This window comes from Silurus aristotelis (genome assembly GCF_946808225.1).
Source record: "Silurus aristotelis genome assembly, chromosome: 5".
Taxonomy (NCBI): Eukaryota; Metazoa; Chordata; class Actinopteri; order Siluriformes; family Siluridae; genus Silurus; species Silurus aristotelis.
The window spans coordinates 7,847,413-7,862,704 of NC_139578.1; the positions used below are offsets into that span (position 1 = coordinate 7,847,413).

The following is a 15,292-nucleotide window of genomic DNA, read 5'->3' on the forward strand; positions in this document are numbered from 1 at the left end:
CCTCATACCCCGAGGCACAGTCGACCAGATCTTTACCATCTTCTGTCTTACACACACAATGTGACCTAATGAGTGTGCTCTCTTTTCCAGTGGTCGGAGGGTGCATTTAAGGAGTGTGTGTGTGTGTGTGTGTGTGAGAGAGAGAGTGAGAGAGGGGTTTGTACGCACGTGTGCCAGAAGACGTGCTGCATGAGACACTAAGCAGACAGACACGAAAGTCTAGTGAAGCCTTTACACCTGACCTGTTGTGGCGTTCCTTCTCCCCGCATTTATACGCTCTCGTAAAGGCGATCGCCGAGCTCCAGCAGACCCAGCACCGGGCCTCCTTCAGGTGCGTGCCGAGCAGGAACAGCGAGGAAGTGATCCGAGCACAGGCGGAGGACCGGGCGGCATTCCGGAGCGCTCTGAGCTCAAAGGAGGCTCCGGTGAACCCCCCCTTCCTCGCCCGCCGCCTATCATCCCACTGACGAAGATGGGCACGCAGGACGAGGTGGAGGCTTTCCTGGAGCTGTTCGAGCGTGTAGCGGTCGCCGGGGAATGGACCGGGATGGAGAGAGCTCTCTGCCTGCTGCCACTGGTTTCTGGGGAAGCCCAGCTCGCTGCTGCCGGCCGATCATATGCTGGAATATGATGATCTGAAGCGGGCGATCCTCCAGCGAGTTGGCGGACACCGGAGCAGCACTGACTGCAGTTTCACGCGTTGACGCTGCGTGAGGTCGGTCGACCATTCGCCTTCGCCCACCATCTTCGCGATGCGTGCCGGAGATGGCTGCGGGATGAGGACCGGAGCACGGACAAGGTTCTGGATCGCGTGGGGTTGGAGCAGTTCATCACCCGTCTTCCGCCGCGGACAGCGGAATGGTTCAGTGCCAGCGACCGGAGACCGTGGAGAAGGCGGTACAGTTGGCAGAGAACCACCTGGCGACGTACGCAGGGGCGGGCGGGTGAAGCCGGTAGCTCGGCCGCGAGCCCCTCCCTCTTCCTTTTCCGCTTCCTCTCCTTCTGCTCTCGCTCATAGATCTTTGCCTTTGACTCCACAGGTGGGTGAGACAATCTGCGCAGGTGCAGAGAGGAAGCCTGGGCCGGTCTGTTGGCGCTGCGGGGAGCCGGGGCATTTCCTGGATCAGTGTCCCATCATGGAGTTGGGGGTGATGGTCCGGATTCCCGAGGTGCCACAGGCTGCCCCCGATCAAGCAGGAACGTACCGTATACCGGTGAATATCCAAGGGGGTACACACCAGGCGTTGGTGGATTCGGGCTGCAAGCAGACAGCCATCCATCAAAGCCTGGTGCAATGCGAGGTTTTGAATACTGCACGCCTGGTGAAGGTGGAATGTGTGCATGGGGACGTTCACGAATATCCACTAGTGGCCATTTCGGTTTGTTTCAGTGGAAAAAAATCATAGAGTGGAGGCGGCGGTTAGTCCCCGCCTCACCCATCCGCTAATCTTGGGTACGAATTGGGCCGCTTTCAAACGCTTACTTAGGGAAATGTGAATGGGTCCTGCGGTAAGGTGAAGCGGGAGGGGGCGTGCGCTATGTTGTCTGGGGAGGCGGCGCCGGGGACGTCAGTTCCGCGTCAGACAGACTCCCCCCTACAGGGAAATCCCCCCCGGGATTTTCCCCTCGAGCAATCGCGGGACGAAACCCTCTGACATGCCTTCGACCAGGTGAGAGCAATCGATGGTCAGCGAATCCAGCCAGATAGCATGCTTTCCCATCCCTACGTCACCGTGATTAAAGATAAATTATGCCAAATGACACAGGACACTCGAACCGGAGAGGAAACGACCCAGTTGTTGGTCCCGAAGAGCCGCAGGGAACTTCTATTCCATGCGGCTCATCATAATACGATGGCCGGGCACCTGGGCTGTGTGAATACATTAGACCGCCTAATGGACCGTTTTTATTGGCCGGGCATTCACGGCGATGTGCGTAGATGGTGTGCGGCATGCCGGGAATGTCAGCTGGTGAATCCGCGGGCCATCCCAAAAGCGCCTTTGCGCCCTTTACCAATAATCGAATTTCCGGCATGGACCTCGTCGGGCCATTAGAGCGAACCACACGCGGGCATCGCTTCGTATTAGTCATAGTGGATTATGGGACGCGATATCCGAAAGCAGTGCCCCTTCGCAACATCTCCGCACGCAGTGCTGCAGAGGCGCTCTTCCGCATTGTCCCGAAAGAGATCCTGACTGATCAAGGCACGGCGTTCATGTCACGAACACTTCAAGAACTGTACGAGTTGTTGGGGATTAAATTGATTCGCACCAGTGTTTATCATCCACAAACCGACGGCCTGGTGGAGCGTTTCAATCGAACCCTTAAAAACATGATTCGGACGTTCGTACACGGGGACACACGGAATTGGGATAAATGGCTCGAGCCCTTGTTATTCGCAGTTCGAGAGGTCCCGCAAAACACGGGGTTCTCCCCGTTTGAATTATTGTACGGCCGTAAGCCGCGCGGAGTGTTGTTCTCCGGGAGGAGAAGGGAGGAGGGACCTTCGAGTCCGCCTCGGTTCCCTGTGGAGACCACCTCTCGCCATCGCAGAGACCACAAGTCGTTAAATTACAGCAGGGGTTTGCGGACGTGTTCTCTCCCCTGCCTGGGCGGACAAACCTTATAGAACACCATATCGAGACATTTCCCGGTATTGTGGTGCGCAGTCGCCCGTACCGGCTGCCCAAACACAAAAAGAATGTGGTTCGGCAGGAACTTCAGGCGATGCTTACCATGGGGGTGGTCGAGGAGTCCCACAGCGACTGGAGCAGCCCGGTGGTCTTGGTTCCCAAGAGCAACGGGTCGGTCCGGTTCTGTGTGGATTACCGTAAGGTCAACGCGGTGTCTAAATTCGACGCGTATCCAATACCTGGCATCGACGAGCTGCTTCATCGGTTCGGCGCGGCTCGCTTTTATTCGACACTGGACTTAACCGAGGGATATTGGCAGATCCCCTTGACACCAATGTCCCGGGAAAAAAATTGCTTTTTCCACTCCGTTTGGTTTACACCAATTCGTCACACTTCCGTTCGGTTTGTTCGGGGCCCCGGCGACGTTTCAACGTCTAAGGGATCGGATTCTCCGTCCTCATAATGGGTACGCATCTACAGCATCTCAGGGCGGTCCTGCGGACCTTGAGACGAGCAGGGCTCACGGCGAACCCAAAGAAGTGTGCGGTTGGGTGGGTGGAAGTACGATATCTGGGTTTCCACTTGGGTCACGGGCAGGTGCATCCCCAAATCGATAAGACGGCAGCGATTGCGGCCTGCCCAATCTCACTAAAAAGGGAGTGCCAGATCCGGTCCAGTGGTCGGGGCCGTGCCAGCAGGCTTTTACACGTGTCAAAGCCGCACTCTACTGTGGTCCGCTTTTACATGCTCCTGACTTCTCTCTTCCTTTTGTTTTACAGACTGATGCGTCGGACAGAAGGTTGGGGGCCGTGTTGTCCCAGGTGGTGGAGGGGGAGAAGCGGCCGGTGCTGTTCATCAGCCGGAAGCTGTCAATGCGGGAAAGCCGGTACAGCACCATCGAAAGGGAGTGCCTGGCTATCAAGTGGGCGGTCCTCACCCACCGGTACTATCTGTTGGGACGGGCCTTCACCCTCTGTTCGGACCACGATCCCTCAGTGGTATCTAGCGCTTCAGCCATTCAAGTTCGAGGTGGTCCACAGACCGGGGGAGCGGATGGTCGTGGCTGACTTCCTCTCATGCCGGGGCGGTGGACGGTTGCGGCCCGGACGGCTCCCCGGCCTGAGTCGGGCGGTGGGGGTATGTGGTAGCGGGGGCGTGGCTGAGCACCAGTTTGTGAATGGAGGGCGGGGCCGGGAGCAGGTAGGCAGGGGATTGCCTACCCTGAAGTTTATGTGACCTAATGAGTGTTCTCTTTTCCAGTGATCGGAGTGTGCGTGTGTGTGAGAGGGGTGTGTACGCACGTGTGCCAGAAGATGTGCTGCATAATACACTAAGCAGACAGACACGAAAGTCTAAATAAAAGTGGCTGTGAAGCCTTTAAACCTGACCTGTTGTGCCGTTCCTTCTTCCCGCATTTATACGCTCTCCCACAATATGATTTTCTCACTCAGTGAATGTCAGATTTGTTGCACAGATCTTGTGCTGCAACAAAAGTTATATGTTGAAGAGTAATTAGTTAATTTTGTTATCAGATAGTGGTTGTTAAATGTCCATGTGCTGCTTTACAGTTAGTATAGTGGTTAATATTGATACAGAAGAGAAATACTACTTTGTCAGTAATTCAGAGTCAGATACAAGTGTACTGTAGGTTCATTCTTAATAAATGTAATCATGAACAAGAGATTATTTGTGTGTGTTTTTTGGGGCTGGGGGGATTTGTGGCCACCACACAATTATAAATCGAGGTGAAGCAAAAAAAAAACCTAGCATCAGATACTGTAATGCTTTGTAATGTGCTTTATTAAATGCTGGGTCACAAAAAGCTGAAGTTTGCGTAGAACATTATGAAATACTCTAAGCATCAATTCTGCATGTAAGCAAATCACTTTTCACTTATATATGTAGTGTTTTAAAATATAGTTTAGAATTTATGCTGTTGAGACACATGCAACTTTACAAACATCCGATACATCCAATCTCCTTATCATCAGATTTCTGAAGGGCAGTACCACTTCCATGAAGATAATTTTTTACACATTTATTTCGTGTATCCCTTTGCACCTGTAAAAGAAACAATTATTATTTGATAGTCACCGGAGGTGGGATGTAACGAAGTACAAAATATTTAGAACTAAGAACTTTACTTCACTATTTGACAACATTTTACGTTCACTCATTACATTTTTACTCAAATATCTGTATTTTCTACTTTTTACATTTTCAAACCAGGCTCATTACTTTAGTTTTAATCTATTTCGTGAAATACCAATATTTTTTCCTCTCTGTTTCTTGTCATTGCACAGCTTTAATCTACAACTGGTGTATCATTTGCACACACCACAGATGTGGGCTAGTTTACGAAGCAAACAACAAGCAAGACAGAAGGCATCAAGAAGTATGGGGTTAACGTGAATGAGGGAATCAGTGATGTAAACATGCCTGAGAACAGGGACATTTCTGATCACGTGATCATCTTTTCTCTACTTGTGTTCTATATGGTGGTTGTTCAGTCTGGATACATTCAGTAGGTAACATTTTATTCATTTATATTACTGTATTAATATGATGTGAGGATCAGTCACCAGTATGACACTTAAACAGGTAGTAGTAATGATCTTTTCTTAAAAGATCTTCATAAAAAGTGTCATTTAAAGTTTGCCACAAGCCACCTGGGAGACACACCAAACATGTGGAAGGAGGTGCTCTGGTCAGATAAAACCAAAATCGAACCTTTGGCAACAATGCAAAACGTTATGTTTGGCGTAAAAGCAACACAGCTCATCACCCTGAACACACCATCCCCACTGTCAAACATGGTGGTGGCAGCATGGTTTGGGCCTGCTTTTCTTCAGCAGGGACAGGGAAGATGGTTAAAATTGATGGGAAGATGGATGGAGCCAAATACAGGACCATTCTGGAAGAAAACCTGATGGAGTCTGCAAAAGACCTGAGACTGGGACGGAGATTTGTCTTCCAACAAGACAAATGATCCAAAACAAAGCAAAATCTACAATGGAATGGTTCACAAATAAACATATCCAGGCGTTAGAATGGACAAGTCAAAGTCCAGAACTGAATCCAATCGAGAATCTGTGGAAAGAACTGAAAACTGCTGTTCACAAATGCTCTCCATCCAACCTCACTGAGCTCGAGCTGTTTTGCAAGGAGAATGGGCAAACATTTCAGTCTCTCAATGCGCAAAACTGATAGAGACATACCCCAAGCGACTTACAGCTGTAATCGCAGCAAAAGGTGGCGCTACAAAGTATTAACTTAAGGGGGCTGAATCATTTTGCACGCCCAATTTTTCAGTTTTTTATTTGTTAAAAAAAGTTTGAAATATCCAATAAATTTCGTTCCACTTCATGATTGTGTCCCACTTGTTGATTCGTCACAAAAAAATTACAGTTTTATATCTTTATGTTTGAAGCCTGAAATGTGGCAAAAGGTCGCAAAGTTCAAGGGGGCCGAATACTTTCGCAAGGCACTGTATATTTATTACCTGAAAAGCCCTGGCACAGTCCACCAGTTCTTCGCCATCTTGTGTCTTACACACAACACAATCAGTCATCGGCTGTGTAAAATAAAAAGTGATGGATTTTTGGTAAGCTTATTTTTGAGAGTTTGTAATGTTACAAAATGTACAGGATTGCACAGTGTCTATGAACCAATAAAGAAATTACTTTTGTTAGAGTCAAAAGATTAAGAATTGATATAACGAGCGTATAACAATATAAATTAACACACTTATTTTTTCGTGTAGTACATTCATCTCGGTGCTCATATGCATTTAATGAAGTCTTCTTGCACGTTGTGACTTGCAGAAGGATGTTTACATACAGTTTATCCAGCTGTGAACAAAGTAAAAAAGAAAATATAGTAAAAGGGGTGAACAGGAACTGGCTGTACATGTGATTTTTGAAAGTTTATTTACTAAATATTATTTGAACTGATCCCAATGACAGTTATTCATGTCTGTTGAATTAAGATTTAACAGCAAAAATAAGTTTGTTTGAAAAGATTTTGATCAAGTTAAATTTACAATAAAAAGTGAAATTGGGTGAAAGTAGAGATCATCTTAACAAGCATCCAAGCATCATCTTTAATTATATTTTGTATCATCAATATTTTGAAAGTCAAAATTTTGTAATTAAATGTTATACGAAACACACCAACCAACCCCACCACACACACACACATTGTATCAACTGCAGCAAAAAAAAAAAAAGTGAATTTTTATTTCAATGCAATAGTAGATTTTGATCATTAACAAACTTACAACCTACTATTTATAAACAAAGATTACGAGGGAAATATAGAAACTAAGACAAACATTTTACAAAAAAATTAAGCTAATAGAGGCTTAGAAAATCCAAAATTTCCAGACACATTACCTTGCAAAAGAAATACAGTGCATCACTGAGTGGATCCAAAAGTACAAACCCTGGATAGAATCCCAAACAATCTCACACTCTGATCTGATATTTCAGAACACCAAATAAACAACACCCTACTTTACCAATATAGTTCTCAGTAGTCTAAAAGCATTATTAGACCAAATATAATTAACAAAATATAAATTTACATCTGACCCAGTTTAAGCATTATTAGTCATTGAACTTTATTTTACAATTATGTGTACTGTTTCTCCTTGTACGAGTTTTACTGAACTAGAACTATAAAAAATAAATCTGGATTAGTTAAGCAGATTACAGTCATGTTTTCTATTTATTTATATTGAAATATGAAATCATAAATTAGAGGAACCATGTCAACTTTAATGCGTAAATAATGGTTGGTATAATACACAGGCCTCAGTGAAGTTTGATTCCTGGCCCTTCATGGAAAAGGGTTTGTGTACCACCAATGGTCAACACAAACAAGTTAAAGCAAAAAAACTGTCCAAAATGGTTTGTACATAAGGCCAAACGAAAATGCCCCAATATTTCTAAAAAAATTATATAGAACTTGTGTAAAATAACATTTAGAAATCAATATGTTCAGTTATTTAAAGTAGTCCCTCAACAATATAGATAAAACATACCTCCACTAGTTCTTTGATTGAATAAAAAGCAACATTATAACCCGATCCAAAGTTTTCGTTCGCCTTTTTCAGAGCCTTGTCTGTATGTGTTCGTAATTCATCAGGCAAACTTCTGTAGTTATTAAAAGTCTGAGCAGAAACCAGCAGAGTCAGGGCTGCCAAAAGCAAAATCTTTAGAGTACCATCCATGTTGTTCAGGACGACTGAGCTGTGTGCTAAAAACCAAAACTATTCTCTGAACTCCTGTCAGGAAAAACACACACACACACACACACACACACACACACACACACACACACACACACACACACACACACACACACACACACACACACACACACACACGTATATATACTCGAGGCACTCCAACTGTGATTGGCGAGTTGGTCAGATTGTCAGCGTTTCACACATTAGTATTCAGAGCACAGTTCAAAAAGAGAAAAACCTGAAATCCTTGGAAACCAGAAGCAGTTAGTGTGAACTTTTTCAACAGTATCACAAATTGTCATTTTAAAGCACAAATATGCAAAAGAACCAAGAAACAGTAGATAAAACGTACATACAGGCATATAGCAACATCTGTAACCTATTTCTGTTCTCTAAATGAACATAATTCATAGGGTCAAAATTATTAGCACAAATTTGCTAGATAAATATTTTACCTAATAATAGATAGATAATTATATCTATGTTTAGTAGTTCTATTTCATTCCTTGTAACCATTTATCTATGCTGTAGATAGCACTCATACAGCATTTTCCCTTTTTTTTTCTCATCACCTTAATGGACAACATGTAAATCACATACAGTTAGGTGCTAGGCATATTATGATTATGGTATTCTTCTGAACTGTACAAAGCCTCCTCACATTTTCTTCTGTCTCAATGAGTATTTTTATTCATTCTTATTACCATACAAAACATGTTTCCAGGACCTGTTAGCTCCAGGTAACTTTTTGCCATTTCTAACTTTCCTTGATTTGTATGAGTAAAGAGGACTCTATTTTCAGTTTCCCAGGTTTTGGCATCTATGACACTCTTTCAGGTTTGATCAGAAATAAGGAGACGTGTGAACCTAAACAACCTTCTTAACACAAGCAGTGTGGGAAAGCAACTTATTTCATTGAGAGTTTGTTTTCTAAGCCCCTTAGTGGGGATGGACAGTTACTTATTAAAAAAGAATAATAAACAGATGTGAGGTGACCTTTCAAAAACTACAAAGTGAATGAAGAATGGATACAGCATAGTGCTTGAAAGCAGAAACAAATTATTATTTAAGTTTTTATTTTACTTAATAAAATGGGTTTATTTCAGGGGTCATGGTATTACATGCTGTCCAGCACAGTAAATATACTGGACTTTGATTTGAGTAAATAAATGTTTGTGTCTCACTTCTCATAAAGAACTGGTGCTTTAACAAGGTTAAGATGGTTCACAAAAGTATAGACAAGGCTTAGAGCTCCATTTTATACAAGAACATTATTTTGTGGTAAATCTAAATCTGGATATTTGTAGCTGCTTTGTGGCAGTAACCAGTGTTAACAGCACTATAGGGGTAAAGTTTTATTGAACTGAATAGCAGAACACGGGATTGAGAATCTGCTCCTAGAAGGTGTCTTGGTGACTCCCATTCTATCTGTAGCGCCCCTAGCGTTACTGGCTATAATGGGGTGGCTAACCTGAGCTCTTTTTAATAAATATCTGAAAATATTAAACCTAATCAATTAGCCTTATCTTTACTTTGAGTATGGGTTCTATTTATAATTAAATGTATTAACTAACCGGTACCAAGAAAATGAAATACAATTCTATATTGTACACACAACACAATTTAAACAACAATAACAGTTTACTAAATGTGATGTCATAAAATAGGGTGTAAATAACTTTCAAAGTCAAGCTCAGTTTTAAATGAAAAATATCAGTAATTCACTTATTAAAAAATTGGCCACAAAACAAATAAAAGCCGGCAAATGAAAACTTTACTCAGTCTACCAGTTGCAGGCCTGTACGTAGCTGGGGTAACAAAATGGCTACTTCACCATGAGGGCAACAAACGGAAAATAGTACCTTGTATGAATCTTGTTTGCACACCGTGCACGCGTCAGACAGAAAAAAGGGTCGATGTAAAACACAGACAGAGCTTGGATGCTTCAAGGGATACTCCTTCGCCACACTTAGTCCCTGCTAGTTGAGCTAGCTATCCGCCAGTCCATTAGCAAAGGCTCAGCACATGGCGCAGTAAACCACAACTTAAATCTCCATTCGTCAGAGGCGATGTCCACGTCTTTCTGATGTGTTTCCAACTCTGCACGGAAACTATCACTACACAGGGTTCGGGTTGAACACCTAATTAGCTTCGTTACACTAATTGAAGAACAGGTCGTACTTGTTAGTTCAGCAGCTCCGTTGTCTTACTCTCCCTCCTTTTCTCTCTCTCTCTCTCTCTCTCTCTCTCTCTCCCCCCCACACCGTGCGCGTGGGCACCCAGCATGCCTCATAACATGGCACATAAATGAATAAAACTTATAAACAAAATACAAAAGTTCTTTTTAAATAATCTTTACCGGCATATTTATATTATTTAAACAAAAAAAGCACTTAACAAATAATTGTTTTTAATTACTGTTACCTTATACAGGTGTCACGTGACCTTATTACATCACCTCATTGCTAGCCAATGAATTATAATTTTCATAACATTCATTTGTAAAACCATTTATATGGAACTCAAACAGTTTCTTTAACATAAATGCATAAATCTAAAACAAATACCCATAACTTTATCTGGGTTACATATCCACAATGCATCCAAAAATGGCAGAGGTTGGCAAGGAAATGGATTTCAGCTCAGAATATCACCCACTGTGCAGGGACTATATCAGCTTATTGTCTTCTAATGATAATACTACAAGAGTACACCATTTAATATCAACAGTGACCACTTTTTACAAGATTTATCATACCTCAGCAGTGTCCATGGTGCAATCAAAGGTTCTACTCACCTCAGTTGAGTTCAGATGAACAGATTTTTGTCAAAATTGAGATGTTAGTAACTTGCTTACTATATAGCTAGCTTATCGTGTTTATCAGATGTTGTTTAAACCATGGAACTACATGCCCCCATTACCTCAGAAGAAAGGCCTCCCATACAGGAACAGACATTCCATTTCAAAGTGCTACTTATTTACAGTATGTAAGCAGTCTTGCCTCCCCTAGTGTGCAGTGGCACTAGAATACCATTCAAGGATTTAAGTGTAATTAATTACTCATTAGTCAAGTCAAGTCAAGTCAAGTCAAGTTTATTTGTATAGCGCTTTTCACAACAGACATTGTCTCAAAGCAGCTTTACAGAAAACAACAGTGAAGGTGAATGGTGTGCGTTTGTCCCTGATGAGCAGCCGTGGCGACAGTGGCAAGGAAAAACTCCCTTAGATGATATGAGGAAGAAACCTTGAGAGGAACCAGACTCAAAGGGGAACCCATCCTCATATGGGTGACATCAAAAGTTTGGTCATAAATCTTTCAACAATACAGAACAATTTGTGATCATCATAGATCCAGCATCAGCTTCTCCATGCCAGGGCCTTTAAACACTCGGCATCTACTTCTCCATGATCATCCATAGGTCCATAATCTTCACGAGGTGGGACGTGACTGGAGCTGGCCAAACCTCAGGAAGCCTCGGGATGGGGAGAGAAAGAGAAGCAGTGGAGAGGAATTAGCGTAGCTGCTGTTCATGATATTAACAGCACAAGTTGATAATGTGCATGTGATCAGATGTTCTGGAGCACAAGGTTGTGATGTGATGTGCGTGATGTGTGTTATGTGTAGGCTTTGCTAAAAAGATATGTTTTTAATCTACACTTAAACTGGGAGAGTGTATCTGAACCCCGAACACTGTCAGGAAGACTATTCCAGAGTTTAGGAGCTAAATGTGAAAATGCTCTACCGCCTTTAGTGGACTTTGCTATTCTAGGAACTACTAGAAGCCCAGAGTTTTGAGATCTCAGGGAGCGTGACGGATTGTAGCGTGTTAAGAGACTGGATAGATACATGGGAGCCAAACCATTTAGTGCTTTATAAGTGAGTAGCAGTAGTTTGTAGTCTATTCGAAACTTAATAGGAAGCCAATGTAGGGACGATAAGATTGGGGTTATATGATCGTATTTTCTTGACCTAGTAAGAACTCTTGCTGCGGCATTCTGAACTAACTGAAGCTTGTTTATTAATGATGCAGGACATCCACCTAGTAATGCATTACAGTAGTCTATTCTAGAGGTCATAAACGCATGGATGAGCTTCTCTGCATCAGATATAGATAACATATTTCTTAGCTTAGAAATATGTTAATTAGGATTATACCTCTAATTAGGAGTAATTAGAAACAGGTGTAATGGTTAATGTGGATGATTTTCATGTGCACCACACAATTATAGATTGAGATAAAGTTAGAGAAAAACGTAAAGTCAAAAAATAGTCCTTTTTCAACATGCTTTATTTATTGTGTGTAATCATGGATATACATTGACTCAAAGTCGAACATGGTTTGGCTAGAACATGATGATCTACTTAAGCACAGAGCCCCAATTTTGCATGTACAGTACAGACCAAAAGTTTGGACACACCTTCTCATTCAAAGAGTTTTCTTTATTTTCATGACTATGAAAATTGTAGAGTCACACTGAAGGCATCAAAACTATGAATTAACACATGTGGAATTATATACATAACAAAAAAGTGTGAAACAACTAAAAATATGTCATATTGTAGGTTCTTCAAAGTAGCCACCTTTTGCTTAGATTACTGCTTTGCACACTCTTGGTATTCTCTTGATGCCTACTCTGAAGAACCTACAATATGACATATTTTCAGTTTACTTTTTTGTTATGTATATAATTCCACGTGTTAATTCATAGTTTTGATGCCTTCAGTGTGACTCTACAATTTTCATAGTCATGAAAATAAAGAAAACTCTTTGAATGAGCAGGTGTGTCCAAACTTTTGGTCTGTACTGTATATATATATATATATATATATATATATATATATATATATATATATATATATATATATATATATATATATATATATATATAACTTTTGGTCTGTACTGTATATATATATATATATATATATATATATATATATATATATATATATATATATATATATATATATATATATAAACTTTTGGTCTGTTTTGACATTTTCCTCGTATCTCTGCATGGTTCTGTAAAAAAATTTTTATTATTTAATAATCACACAATTTTTGTATCCAGTACTGATTATGTGTATAGGTTGGTTCAGAGGTGGGAATAATGAAGTGCAAGAACTTACTGCACTTAAGTAGATTTTTCTGGTATCAGTATTTTTTACTTCACTATTTATTTTTTACATTTTCAAACCAGTACTTTAGTTTTAATATATTTGGTGACATGAAGAATATTTTTTTCTTTTCATTGCACGGTTTATAGCCCATCAACCTATTTCCTGTCATTGCGTGGCTTTTTCAATCTACCACTATTGTATAATTTCCTGACTCTCACGCACCACAGATGTAGGATGATAGCCTATTAAGCTAACTACCAACAAGGTGGAATGCAACAAGAACTTTTCCTGTTTTGAAAAGTTTTTTAATAAGTTAAATTTACAATAAAAAGTGAAATTGGGTGAAAGTAGAGATCATCTTAACAAGCAATCAAGCATCATATTTTATTATATTTTGTATCATCAATATTTTAAAACAGTCAATCAAAAATGTTTAATTAAATGTTATATTTTGTACTATACAAAGCACACCATCAACCCCACCACACACACACACACACACACACACACACACATTGTTTGTATCAACTGCAGCAAAAAAAGTGCATTTTTATTTTTATTTTAATGCAATAGTAGATTTTGATCATTAAAAAACTTACAACCTACTATTTATAAACAAAGTTTACGATGAAAAGATAGAAACAAAGATTAAAACATTTGACAGAAAAACTAAGCTCATAAGGGCTTAGAAAATCCCAAATTTCCAAACACATTACCTTGCAAAAGAAATACAGTGTATCACTGAGTGAATCCAAAAGTACAAACCCTGGATAGAATCCCAAACAATCTCACTCTCTGATCTGATATTTCTCAGAACACCAAATAAACAACACCCTACTTTACTAATAGTACTCAGTCTAAAAGCAAAAAAGATATAAAGAAATTGACAAAATATAATAAATTAACATCTGACCCAGTTTAAGCATTATTAGTCATTAAACTTTATTTATCAATTAATTGTATTGTTTCTCCTTGTAGTATGAGTTTCACTGAACTAGAACTATAAAAAATAAATCTGCATTAGTTAAGCAGATTACAAAATCATGTTTTCTATTCATTTATATTGAAATATTATGAAATCATAAATTAGAGGATCCATGTCAACTTTAATGCTTAAATAATATTTATTTTTGGCCCACAGGCCTCAGTCAAGTTTGATTCCTGGCCCTTCATGGGAAAAGGTTTGTGTACCACCAATGGTCAACACCGAAGTGTTAACAAAATAAAAAATTGCAAAATGGTTTGTACATGATGAGGCCAAACGAAAATGCCCCAATATTGAAAAAAAATTATATAGAACTTGAACATATTGTTTTCTAAATGTTATTTTAAAGTAAACCCCTCAAAAATATAGATAAACCATACCTTCACTGGTCCTTTGATTGAATGAAAATCAACATGAAAACCCGATCCAAAGTTTTCGTTCGCCTTTTTCAGAGCCTTGTCTATATGTGTTCGTAATTCATCAGGCAAACTTCTGCAGTTAAAAAAAGTCTGAGCAGAAACCAGCAGAGTTAGGGCTGCCAGAAGCAAAATCTTTAGAGTATCATTCATGTTGTTCAGGACAACTGAGCTGTGTGTCGAGGACCAAGTCTAATCTCTGAACTCCTGTCAGGAAAAACACACACATATATACACTCAAGGCACTCCAACTACGATTGGCGATTAGGATTTGGATACAGCACCAGGGGGTGGTGCTGGCCTAGCATGTACACTCCATCACCAGGAACTTGTAAATGCTGACAACCCTCGCCACTGCCGTCCAGCACCTGCACCACTTTAGGCACCACCTCAGGCTCATGCTCCCGTCTACTAAACACGAACAGGAGCCCCGGCTCCCACTGCCTAAGTGCTTCGCCAGGGATCCCAGGATCTGTCGTAGCTTCCTCACCCATTGCTAATTCGAGCTGCAACAGTCCTCATTCGAGGGCGATTATTCAAACCTACATTGCCTACATTATTACCCTTCTCTTAGGGAAAGCCCATGAATGGTCCACAGCCATCTGGGAGACCCAGAGTGCCTGCTGCTCCAATTAATTAGCCTTTGCCACAAATTTCACGTAGGTTTTTGACCAACAGGAACGTGCAGGAGAGAAAACTTTTTGGCTAGTGTCTCCATATAAAGCTTATCTTGTGTGGCAGACATTACATGATTCGGGGTTCTGGTGGATTTCTGTGCCACATGCAACTTCATGGACACATGGATTCACTTTTTTCAGCAATTTCGGTTCGGTGGTCGCTCCTATGTAAATTCTTACCAAGGGCCCATGTCCAACTTTTGGTGG

At 41.3% G+C, this 15,292-nt stretch overlaps 1 protein-coding gene and 1 long non-coding RNA gene across 2 annotated transcripts; one reads left to right on the forward strand and one right to left on the reverse strand.

The window, feature by feature from the left end:
- Positions 1-752: 752 nt before the first annotated feature.
- LOC310726598 (uncharacterized protein) lies at positions 753-3,700 on the forward strand (the record flags this gene model as incomplete). The annotated part of the gene is made up of 2 exons (XM_083542351.1): positions 753-1,214; positions 3,413-3,700. The coding sequence occupies 2 exons, from the start codon at positions 753-755 to the stop codon at positions 3,698-3,700; spliced, it is 750 nt and encodes a 249-aa protein (XP_083398477.1).
- A 751-nt stretch (positions 3,701-4,451) lies between these two features.
- On the reverse strand, positions 4,452-7,962 carry LOC310726385. Its single transcript, XR_014533708.1, has 4 exons — positions 7,678-7,962; positions 6,377-7,077; positions 6,136-6,207; positions 4,452-4,694 (listed from the first exon to the last, which is right to left on the reverse strand). It is a non-coding gene; the product is annotated as an uncharacterized lncRNA (long non-coding RNA).
- Positions 7,963-15,292: the final 7,330 nt, after the last annotated feature.